This window comes from Mesoplodon bidens, assembly GCF_964165515.1.
Source record: "Mesoplodon bidens genome assembly, chromosome: 3".
Classification (NCBI taxonomy): domain Eukaryota; kingdom Metazoa; phylum Chordata; class Mammalia; order Artiodactyla; family Ziphiidae; genus Mesoplodon; species Mesoplodon bidens.
Window position 1 is genome coordinate 36,924,529 of NC_138178.1, and position 12,490 is coordinate 36,937,018.

Sequence of the window (12,490 nt, forward strand, 5' to 3'; positions counted from 1 at the left end):
AATCTCTGCTACAGAATATATAAAATACTTATTTTAAAACATTTTAATTTCCAGAAACAAGGAATCTATACATATTTAGTGTCTCTGTCTTAATTATGAGTGGAGTCAGGATCACCAGAGGTTTGAGGAAAGCCTCTAGATGGAGACCAAAATAAACAAACTGAAAAATAAACTCAGACAAAACAGAGACAGACAATACAAGGAGTAGAAGAAAATGTAAAAACAGAAATAACCTATAATTAATAGCACACCCATGAAATGAGTACAGGATGCTATTTTTAAAAATTTCAGAAATCAGGAAAGAGCATTCAGAAATTAAAAATACACTAACAGAAATAAAAGTTTAACAGAAGGGTTGAAAGACAAAGTTGAGAAAATTTATCAGGAAATAGAACAACAACAAAAGACAGAAATAGAAAATAGGAGAGAAAAGATGAGAAAATTAGAAGAGCAATCTAGGAGATCCATTAACTGACCAACAGAATTTCCAGAAAGAAAGAACATAAAGAAAATAAAGAGAAGAAAATTATCAAAAAGATAAGACAATTTCCCAGAACTAAAGGGCATGAGTGTCCAGGTTCCATACACATACCTAATGCCAGTGCAGTGAACAACAAACAACAAAATCCCCACACCAAGACACAGCATCATAAAATATCAGAACACGAAGGCTTCAGAGTATGGGGGGCGGGGGGAATGAAAATAAATAAACAATAACAGCCCTCAAAAAAAAAAAAACCCCAAAAAACCAGGTCATCTACAAAGGAAAGGGAAACAGAATGTGAGTGGCCTTCCCAATAGCAACACTGGACGTGAGAAAACAGTGAAGCAATGCATTCAAAGAACTAAATGAAAGGGATTTCCGATGAAGAAGACTATTCTTAGCCAAAATATCAATTAAGTCTGAGGGAAAAATAAAAACATCTGCATACACACAAATTCTCAAGGATTTTATCTTTTATGTATTCTTTCTTTCTCAGGAAACTATTGGAGAATGTCCTCCACTAACATGAAGCAGTACATGGAGCAAGAGGACAACTTGGGACACAGGAGGCAGAGGTCAGAAGACAGGAGATGAAGGGAACCCTCAGGATGATGTTAAGGTCAGCCAGCAGATAGCAGTGCAGCAGGCCTGGAGAGCAACCAGTCCAGGATGGAGGAGGAAGGCAAAGTGCTCTAGAAGAGAAATTCCCCCCACAACTGATCATTCATGGGTTCAGTAATGTCTTTCACAGTTCTGGGAACTTTTTAGAAAGAAGACCAGAGGCACCAGAAAAGGGGAAGGACAGGGCTGAAAATCCAAATAGTATAAATCAGAGTTTGGGAAAACATTTCTAATGAGTTGAGAGAAATCTAAGCAAATAAAAAACAAAGGCAGTTTTGAACTCAGAAAAGTTGTATAAAAATGGAAGTATAGTACAGTGTAAACACTTAATATTGACTTACCAAGAATTATCATATAACTACATTGAAAGAATGGGAACAGGGAAAAATCATATTTTTGTTGGGGGGCACAAAAGAGCCAAAGCATCCTTTCCCATAATAGAAAATGAATAGTCAACATCTAAAACTGAAAAATAATCACAAAACAGCAGGAAAAACTTATTAGAGTGGGATTGGGCATTACTTCTTTTTAAAATTGTATGCCTTGTAAAACAATTGTTAAAAAAATCCACATGTATTTATTTGATTAAAAAATTAAATAGAAAAAGATTAGATTAACCATAATAAGAATAGAAGTAGGATGACTATCTTCCAAATTAGATAACGGAAACATGGAAATAAAAAACAGTCATTCAGTGCAATAGAATTCGATATGATAGATCCTTGCATTGGTGAATTGGTGGATGAAAATGGAGGATTTAGCTCAACACCCATTCCAGTGTCCTCCTGTGCCTTCCTATATTTCAGAAGCTGAAAGGCTACATTTCCTAGATGTTATTGCAGCTAGAATTCTGGATGCAATTTTGGCACTTCCAAGCCAATTTTCTCTCTTATTGGATTTGTAAGGTGGAAGTGAAGCTGAGTCTGTGTATGTGCTGTTTCTATTGGTGAGGACTGTCAGATTTTTCTACAGTGGCTTCTTCTCATATGGTTCAGGAGGTGGCAAGTGTAGTGACAGCTCTCCAATTCAGTAGGTGGCTTCCAGATTTTAGAAGAGGCAGTGGCTCTTTTGGTGGCCTGGTTCTGCAGCATGTCTGTCAAGGTCATTTCTGAACCGTTCAACCTGGAGTCTGCTTCCTCAGCCCTCCAAACAAGTCCTTAAGCCATTTTATACCCTATACCCTTTTATACTTAAACTATCTAGAATGAATTCTGTTCTCTGAAACTGAACCCAATGTAACAGGAAAGCAGAAAATAAAATATAAAGAAAAAGCATGGTAGACGGCACAAAACAAAACAGAAGAAATAAATCCAATTATACTTAATAAAACAAGCTAACCTCTAGCTAATAGAGATATGTTCTCATTAAATTTTCTAAAAAAAATCTATGAGACATATGAAAACTACAATACTACATAGTAATTAAAACAAATGAATCAATGCAAATGAATTTCAAAAACAATAGTAAATGAAAAAGGTTGCAAAAGGTTATTCAGCATGATGTTGTTTTTGTAAAGTTTAAAGCCAAATTTGGTATTTCATATGCAGTTGGTGGAGCCATACATCGTATGTAGTAAAAGTGTAAAAACATGAATGTGAGTGATACGTACCAACTTGAGCCCGATGACAATCTCTAGGGAGGAAGGAGAAAGAATAAGGGTCGGGTTTTACTTCTGTCTAATTTTCTATTTCTTTAATAAATACCAAGTAACTGAAGCAAAATGTTTTGATACATTTAATCTTGATAGTGGAGGGCGTAGGTGTCGCTCACATCATTTTCTGCACTCTTCTGCGTGTCCCTAATAGTTCCTAATTTACAAAACGCAGACACACTCTCAGAGCCGTCCAGGACATCTTTACACACAGCCACATCCATACGGAGAGGAGCTCCTGGGCTGCAGGAGAGGTAGAAAACCGGTGAGGCTGAGAACCTAGTTATAAACGGGTAGTTGACGTCTGACTGGAGCTGGAGTCTGCAGAGGCCACGGATGCTCAGAAAGAGCCTGGAAAAAGGGCCGGGGCGGAGCGAGGAGGGTGCCTCCGGCTCAACTCCGGGCAACTCGGGAGATGGTTTTAGAAACTGAGATCCAGATTTAGTAACTTTTTTCTTGGGTGGGCCTGAGCGGACTGTCAGCGACACAAATCGAGGGAGGAAGCGGGCTGGGAGGCGGAGGACGGAGGGCAGACGTTAGGCCCCAGAGTGTGGGAACTGAGGGAGAGGATTGCTCAAGCGTAGGTCGCCCCGTTTTCACCCCCTGAAGGAAATCAGCATAACTGGAGGGAAGCCGGGCGAGAAGGATGTTAGAACTGTTCTAAAATTGTAACGTAAATCCAAAGGCCAGGACGTCCCTACGAGGGAGCGTTTTGGAAAGAAGGTACCCTAGCTGCTCCCTCACGTCGGATGCGTTTTCCTCTGCTGACGGGGTTTCCTCGGTGTCTGCGTGGCGAGTCGCGAGCCCGACTCAGGACGCCGGGGAAAGCCCTCCGGTGGCTGGCGCGGAGCCGGGTCGGGGCCGGGAGGCGGGCGGGCCGCGCCGAGGGCGGGGCCGGGCGCGCGGGGGCGGACCTCGGCGCGCTCCCGGCCGCTCGCTGGCGGTGGGGCCGCGGCGGCTCCTCTGCCGGGTCGCGCCGGAGGACGGGCTTCGGGCGGCGGCCGGGGCGGCCTGCGGACGGACGGGTGGGCCGAGGCGCAGGGCCCGCGCCCGCCGTCTCCTCCTCCTGCCGGCGCCGGGCCCGCGCCATGGCCGCCTCGCCGGGCTCGGGCAGCGCCAACCCGCGGAAGTTCAGTGAGAAGATCGCGCTGCACACGCAGCGGCAGGCCGAGGAGACGCGGGCCTTCGAGCAGCTCATGACCGACCTCACCCTGTCGCGGGTGAGGGCCCGGGCCGGCGCGGGCGGGCGGCCACGGCCGCGGGCGGGCCCCGCGCGGCGGGTGAGAGGTCGCGGGGCCGAGGCGATGGCGGGGCCGGGCGGGGTCGCGCCCGCGGAGTGGAACCCGGGAGCGGGGCCGGCGCGGCCGCGGCCTCGGCGCTTGCCCGCCTTCCGACACCCGCTGGTGGTTTGCTGTCGCCGCGGAGGTGGGAGGGTCGCGGGGCAGTGTGTACGGGGAGATGGGAAGGGGCCGAGCCCGGGAAGGCGGGCCGCCGAGTGAGGGCGGCCTAAGGGGGAGGGTGACCGGGAGCCCGGGGAGGAAATCACAAACAGCTTGGAGGCGGGCGGTGCGGCTTCTCACTGCTCCGAACATCCACCGCCCGCGAGTCCTCCCGGACTGCTCGGCGTGGAGGGCCCGAGGCACCCACCCGCTCCTTCGGGAGAGCTCCGCTCACCAGTGGATCCAGGGCTGGCCCCGGGCTGGTTTGGGGTCTGTCTGGGTATCGAGATGTGATTCCATGTCGAGTGTGGGACTTCGCTACTGTTCCTCCATGGAGGTGCTGTATCGGTCCGGTTTACTGACTTCAGCCCCGATGGTTCATGAGAACTGGGAAGGTGTACAGCGTTGCTGGTGACGGAGGAGGGTCCAGGAGGAATAAGGCGCCAGCCTGGACAAACACCCGGCGAGGTTAGGTAACTGTCGAGGGAGGCAGTGGAGGATGGAGAGCCAACAGGAGTGTCCGCGCAGAACTGCAGAGAAGGAGGGTCAGCGTGAGCGGGGCAGGCAGGCCTTGAGGATCCTGAATGCTGACCTCGAAGGACCATCAGGAGGATGGGGGAGGATGTACAGAAGCGGGGGCGGGGTTGGGGGCAGCCTGAAGGAGAATTGAGAGCCGAGTCGCAAACTGGTGGTCCCTGGCTCGCTGAGCTGCAGACGCGATATTTTTTGGCCATTGGTGCTTGGGAAAACTTCTGGAATCTGTCGCCAGAATTGGGAGATTTTTCATAGAAATCAAAGTTGGAGATTTTAATGTACAATCAAAATTTCATTCTTTCTCTCTATTTTAAATATATATATTTATATACATTTATAATTGGGAGACCCGATAACACTCATCCTGATTTCCCATGTGACAGCCAGCTGGCTGGAGCTGGGTGATGGCTGCCCCCTCAAATGGAGCATGTATTCTCTGGTTGGCCACAGTTCACCCCACAAACTGTCATGATCCCCCACTCCTGAGGCTAGGTGTCACTTGCCATTTATCATACTTTTGATGGTGTTTTCTTTTAGCCAGGTTAAGGAGAAAGTGAAATATCTCTTGTACTTGCATTTCTATCATGATGAGAAGAAATATATATAGATAGTGCTAAACCCTGTAGCTCAGATTCTCTTGAGTTTAGCAAGCCTGATCAACTCTGCCCCATAGGATAACTCAATTCAGCCACCACTTTTCTCTATTCTAATTGCTATAAAATTATGATGTCATTTTGTCCTTCACCTTGTACAGGGCATTATTTACATGTTAATTCTGCCTGTGTTCTTTTCTACTCTCTACCAATTGCAAGTAAAATAATAAATACTGTTTGGCTCCACTGTGTTCATACACACAAAGGCAAACGATAACACTGAATTTGCCTAGTAATGTTTGCTCATTTAAAATTTTAAGGGTAACTTTCATAATGAAATTATAAAACTGAAACACTTCTTGTAGAGAACTCGTAGATCCCCAAGCATATGTCTGAACTTCCAAGGGTCCAAAGATCTCAGATGGAGAAGAATCTATCCAGTTCATTATTGATAACCAGATGGCAGACATACTGATTTTCCATTACTAGCCCATGGTGGGCATGCTTATAAATGGAACAGACATCGCTAATCAATCTAGGTACTCTTTCCTTTCTGAGTCTGTTGGGCTTTGACTTTTTCTCCATATAATCAGAGTCAGTCCTTCAGAGTTGGAGTTAAATCCTGTTTGTTTAGTTGGTGGGGTAGATTAGATTATGGAGAAATTTTCATTCTAGCTTTAGGGGTTCAGTCTTACCTGGAAGCAATGGAAAATTTTTAAGAGAATGCTAGGAGGATCAGTTCAATGGTGATACCTGGGATGATAAGGAGAGGGAAAAAAGTGGAGGCAGTTATGCCTGGAAAGAGGCTGTTCCTTTGTTCATTCATTAATTTGTTGGTACTTGAGTCCCCAGTGGGGGGGTGTAGGGGTGGGGGGAGGTGAAGACGTGGTACCTTGCTTCAAAGATCTTATTAATTTGTCTAGCAAATACTTTTTGAGCCTCTAGTGTGTGCTGGGGGTTAGGATGGACACTGGGGATATAGTAGTGTCTCGTCATAGATTTTAGGGTTTAATGGGGAGGACATTCATTTGACAAGTCAGGACACATTTTGATGAATAGTACGAAAGGGGAACAGTTGGGAGTGTATGGTAGGGAGTCCTCACCTCTTCTAGTGGCGTAAAGGGTTAGTAGGAGTGGGGAAGGCATGTGAGGGTATATGCTCATGTGTTGAGGGAGGGGAGAGTGTTTTAGGCACAGGGGACAGAGGTTCAGCAAGGGGATGAGGAGAGTAATTTGAGATGAGGCATTCATGGTGATTTGGGACTTGATCCTAAGGACAATGGAAAGTCATTGAAGGGGTTGAACCAGGGGAGATTTGCATTTTGAAAGAATGCCTCTAGCTCCAGAATGTAGGATAGATAGGAGGAGGAGGTAGCGGGGAAATCCTTTGGAGTCTAGGAGATATGATGGTGGCATTGGCAAGGGTGGTAGCAACAGGGAGGCAGAGAGGTGAACAGATTGATAGGAAGTAGACAGGACCAGACTTGGTGAATGGATGAGGGAGTTGAGGGAGAGGGAGTACTCAAGGATGATCCCCAGCTTTCGGACTTGAGCCATTTCAGGGTATCCTCTGCTAAGAGAGGGAGTGCTGGCAGGAGCAAGGCGGGAGCTGACTCAGTGTCAGGAGGTGCTGAGTTTGAGGTGCCTGTGAGGCATTTAAGTAGAGATGAGCCAGCAGATAGTTGTATATATGGTCCTGGAGCTCAGGAGAGAAGTCTAGGCTAGTGGGAATCTTTGGTGTGTAGCAGCAGGAGTAGATTCTGCTGCCTAGGAAGAAATTCTAGAAAAGGTCTTAAAAATTGGTGGCCTAAATTCTAATTTGGCCCTCTGATTTTTTTTTTTTTTCAGTTAGGGCCAACAGTGAATATTGTGATTTTACATTAAAATCTGGACTCTGGCTTCTTTTGAAAAAAGAGATCATCTAACAACACTTACCCTACATTTCCACATGGCAGCGATTGCCTGGAGTTGAATAGCCGCTGCCCCCCTTAGACAGGGCACGGTGTGTCCTTCAGTTTGCCACAGTCCCCGTCACTCCCTATGGTTTCCTCACAGTGATTCTAGGCTGCTTCGCTTACTTATCTTCCATACTTGGCACCCATAGGCTTTTGAGTTTGTAACCCCTGCTACACATAGAGTGAAACATGGAAAGGGCCTAGGAGAAGCCCAAGGAGCTGCACCATTTAAAGGGGAGGTAGAGTAGGAGGAGCCAGCAAAGAAGACTGAAGAGCAACCAGAGAGGTAGGAGGAGAGCCAGGAGGATTATGGTTAAGAGGAGGGCATGTGGACCAGCCGAGCCCCGTGCTGCTGACTTGGTCTGATGTGATAAGGACTCGTTCTTTGGTCCAGTCATGTGGAGGTCGTTGGTAACCTTGGTGAGAGCCACCGCGTCCACGGTGTGCTGGGTGGAAGGGAGGTTGTGAGGCACTGAGGCCTTGAATGGAGGAAGTGGGACAGGGTTGGGAACTTGTTCAAGAAGTTTGGCTTTGAAGGACAACTGGTAGTGTTGAGAAACCACACGACCAATAGCACATCAACCTGGAGTGTTAAATTTTGCTGGAATATTTGGGAAAAACGATTACTTTTATATTAAAACAAACAGTAGATATGTTATGGCATAGTGAGGCCTGAGAAGAATAGAGGAGACTAGAAAGATTAGATTTGGGCTGAATATGGAGCGTTATCTCTTTGCCAGCCACTGTGCTGATCACTTTACATTCATTATCTCATGTAGTTCTCACAGTAACCCTGTGGACTGTGTATTTGGAGCGATCCTCATTTTGCGCGAGAGCAAACAGACTTGAGACGTAAGGTTGCATGGCTGGTAAGAGGCAGAGCTGGGGGTTAATTATCGTTGTCACTCTGAACGTCTATATGCTCAACTGCTTTTCCTCCCCCATTAGGATATCTAATTGTACAGCAGCATTTGTTGAAAAGTTTTCTTTCTCCATTGAATTGCTCTGACACTTTTGTCAAAAATCAACTGGCCATGTATATGTCGGTCTATTTTTGGACTGTCTCCTGTTCTATTGATCTGTTCATCTCTCTTTTGAACAACAGCACATTGCCTGGATTATGATAGCTTTATAGTCAGTCTTGAAACGAGGTAACTTAAGTCTCCCACCTTTACTGTTCTTAAAAATTGCTTTGGCTGCTCTAGGTCATTCGCACATCTACAGATTTTAGAATTATCAATTTCTGTGAAAAGGCCTGCTGGGATTGTGTTGACTACTACAAGACTTTTTCAAAAGGAATTAGTGAGACTTAGATCTCATTTCATATAGACATTGGAGGAAATTCCACTAAAAGTGTGTGACTATAGGCTAAAAGTTGCTAACTCAAGGTACTGGGTGAGGCAGGTCAGGAAAATGAGTGGAGGGGCGAGGAATGAGATGGTAAATGGTAGCTGATCTTGGGCCATAGTGGAGGAGTAACAGGGTACAGTGAGGACACGGGCAAACTGGAGAACCCAAGCCCTGTCTAAGGGGGCAGGCATTTCTTAGCTCCATGCACTGTTGCCATGAAGAATATGGGTTCAGTGTCATTAGATCTTTCAATCAAGACAAGATGGAAATCCAGATTTTTGTGGCTTCTTGCAATTTAAAAATTTAAAACATTGAGTGGGTCAGTAGCATGTGGGTCAAACAGAACTCTCTAGGCTAACCATGTCCTGTTGCCTGCCAGTCCATGACCTCTGCCTCAGGCTAATCATCCTTTGGTCCTCATTTTCCTCATCAGTAAGCATGACGGTATTGAAGACAGTCTCTAAGTTTCTTTCTAGCTCAATGGCTCTAAATTTCAAAAGAGAAAAATGTCAGAATTACTCAAAGGTTTAGGAGGTAGTTGAGGATATCAACAATAATGATAATATTTTGAGCAGTTGTCCTGACCTGTACACTTTACATACCACTGTCATGTCTGTTCTCTGTTTTAATCCTTCCATCGTCTTTGTGAAGTAGGCAGCAGAATAATCTGTGCAACCACGTGGGAGCTCCGGTTTACAAAGTCAGGTCTTCCCGTTCCAAATCCAGTGCTCTTTTTACTGTAGCACAACTGTCTCTGAAGACTCTAGAAATGGGCAGTTTGGTAGGGACAGCAGATATGGACGACCATGAGAGGGCCTCAAGCTCAGTTGAAGGCAAATCTTTAGCTAGATTTAGAACTTAGCTTGGTTGAAGTGTCAAGGCTTTTGGGTAAGAGTTGAAGCCTTTGTGAGAACTCCCTGCAGGTAGGAACTTTGGCACGTATTCATCTTAGTAAGCTAGCGCCTGGCACAGTACCTGGCACACAGTTAAACGTTTTTATGTAAGTGACTAAGTGGATGGATTGATGCAAGAAGGAATCAAAGGCTTTAGATCAAGGGGGCTGAGAATTTTGTCTAGAGACTTTCAAGGATAGAGTCAGATGCTTCTGGTTGAGAATGTCAACATCAAAAGCTGAGACTTTATAACTTAGCTGATAGATGGGAAAAGCTCATCATGGCTTCCTTCTCATATTTGGCTCTCAGATCTGGGTTTTGATTAATAGAGTTTTACTGTGCAGTATGTTTGAGAAATCAAGTACAGTGGGTATAAGGAAATTAAGGCTGCCAGAGGGTTTTACATGCCTTTAAAACTTCCAAACAGATACAAGTCCTTATCTTTGGAGATGCATATTGAAATATGGAATGCTAGGATGCCTGGATTTCTTTCAGTGGAGTGCAGTGGGTGATGGAGGAGGTAAAGGTGAATCAAGATTGGATGTAAGTTGATCATTGTTGGAGCTGGAAGATGAAGAGATGGGGTTTCATTGTACTCGTCTCTATTTTGTACGTATTTGAAAAATTTCACAATAAATGTAAAGACAAAAAATCAGAGTGCTTCATAGGTGCAGCGATGCTTTTGGTCAACCAAACTTTTCTCTGAGCTTGTGAATAGTATGATCATTGAGGGAGAAATGGAACAAAGGAAAGGTACATGGCAGAAATAAGAATGTGAGTTTTGAGTTAGCCATAGCTCAGCCTCCTCTAGCTGTGTGACCTTGGGCAGGTGTCTGAACTTCCCTGAGTCTGGGTCTCCACGTTCGTAAAAGCAGGATCATGTGGTCTCCCTTGGTGATTGCTGAGAGGGTTAGGGATAAAGTGGGCAGAGTGTCTGAGGACAGCATCTGGCTCATCTTAGAGGCTCATGTCTGGTAGTTTTTATTATTATTAGACAAAGACAGAGAGTAATGAAAGGGTAAAAGTCTGCCTCGGAGTTCCTATCTACCCTTTCTTCCCTACATGAATTACAAGTGCCAAGGGTTACATAACCACAGAGGTAATTTATTATTTTAGAAGCAGAATTCTTAAAGACCAAATTGGACCACTCTGGGGTTTACAAGAACTGTAACCAGTTTACTGCCTTTTGAAAAATGAAGCAAGGAAGAACTTACAGAAGAAAAGCATATTAAAACAGTGGGATACCATTTTATACCTGTTCAGTTGACCTCCGTCTTTCCCCCAATTAATGATAATATCCAGTGTTAGTGAGTTTTTGGTCAAACCGTTTTCTCGTGTATACATTGGTATACCCTCTGGGAAAACATTTTGGCAGTGTGTATGGAGAGCCATCAAAAGGCCCAAACCCAGAGACTTAGTAATCACTCTTTGCAATGCGTTCTAAGGAAATAATTCAGAAGAAGAAATGTTATATAGCCATTAAAAATGCTTATGTAATATCATAGAAAAGAGTTATGATGTAAGCATGCAAGATTGTACCTATGTTGTGATCACCCCTGTGCAGTTATTACACATAAATGTAAAAGGAGACTGGAAAAGAGCATGGAGAAGGGAAGATAGTCAATGTGTTAGAGTCATGGACAGTGGCTTAGTTTTTTTTAAGAAATTCTTTTGTTGCTGTGCCTCCACACACATACACTCAAAGACCGTGCAAGAGTACCTCACTGTCATGGCTGGGACATTTAGCACAGGGGTACATTCTTTCCAAAAACAGACTAATCAAAACCCAGAAAGCACTGGAAACCTGAAGGTTTTAAGTAGAGAAGAAATTGAAGCCAAGACTTTCACTCTTGAACCATTTTGCTACACAACACCATACTTTGATGCTTCTTTCAGATCTTTGCCGTCATCTCTCAACAGCTTTGAAATGTCTGTGTTCCCAGGTTCAATTTCAGAAGCTTCAGCAACTGCGCCTGACACAGTACCATGGAGGATCCTTACCCAATGTGAGCCAGCTGCGGAGCAGTGCCTCCGAGTTTCAGGTACCTGAGATACTTACTTTCTTTGAGCTGAGTGGAGTGTAAAAAGAGAAGCAAAAATTTTCCTTGAAAAGATTAGATCTTGGCTTCCCTGGTGGCGCAGTGGTCGGGAGTCCGCCTGCCAGTGCAGGGGACACAGGTTCAAGCCCTGGTCTGGGAGGATCCCGCATGCCACGGAGAAGCTGAGCCTGTGCTGTGGAGCCTGCGAGCCACAACTACTGAAGCCCACGCGCTTAGAGCCCGTGCTCTGCGGCAAGAGAGGCCAGCGCCATGAGGGGCCCACGCACTGCAGCGAAGAGGAGCCCCCACTCGCCACAACTAGAGAAAAGCCTGCGTGTAGCAATGAAGACCCAACGCAGCCAAAAATAAATTAAAAAAAAAAAAGATGAGATCTTGAAGATAAACTGGGCTTAGATACAGTTCAGTGTTCTTCTGGGAAGTCCATTGTTATTTTTTTCCTAGTTACTGCAGCATAAGATAGTGTTATTTCACAAATGGTCTAAGGCAGCACTGTCCATTGGAAATATAATGTGAGCCACATATGTCATTTAAACATTTCTAGTAGCCACATTAAAGAAAAAGAAACCAGTATAATTAATTTTAATATTATTTAAATGATTTAAATAATTATTTGACCCAATCTATCCAAAATATTATTGTTTAAACATAGAATCAATATTAAAAAACATTAATGAGATATTTCACATTCTTTTTTTTCTTTTTTTTAAATTAAGTCTTTAAAATCTGGTGTGTATTTTGCACTTAAAGCACATCTTAATTTGTACCAGCCATGTTTCACTACCTTCATGTGGCTAGTTTCTACCATGCTGGACAGGACAAATCTACAGCATAGATAAGTGGTCTATACTGCACTTATTTTTTAATTTTTTTAACTTTTTTTTTGGCTGTGTTGGGTCTTCATTGCTGCGCG

The 12,490-nt window shown here is 44.7% G+C and overlaps 1 protein-coding gene across 2 annotated transcripts in view; it reads left to right on the plus strand.

Annotated features, from left to right (window-relative positions):
* The first annotated feature begins 3,695 nt into the window (after positions 1–3,695).
* The window catches only part of CRTC3 (CREB regulated transcription coactivator 3), a 105,329-nt gene continuing 96,534 nt past the window's right edge, over positions 3,696–12,490 (plus strand). Inside the window, exons 1-2 of one of the 2 annotated variants that reach the window (XM_081230127.1) lie at positions 3,696–3,976; positions 11,464–11,562. In XM_081230127.1, the coding sequence (XP_081086253.1) occupies positions 3,845–3,976; positions 11,464–11,562 (231 nt within the window). In that variant the 5' untranslated portion in view covers positions 3,696–3,844. The remainder of the gene's footprint in view (positions 3,977–11,463; positions 11,563–12,490) is intronic. The other variant, XM_081230126.1, reaches the window with a different exon arrangement.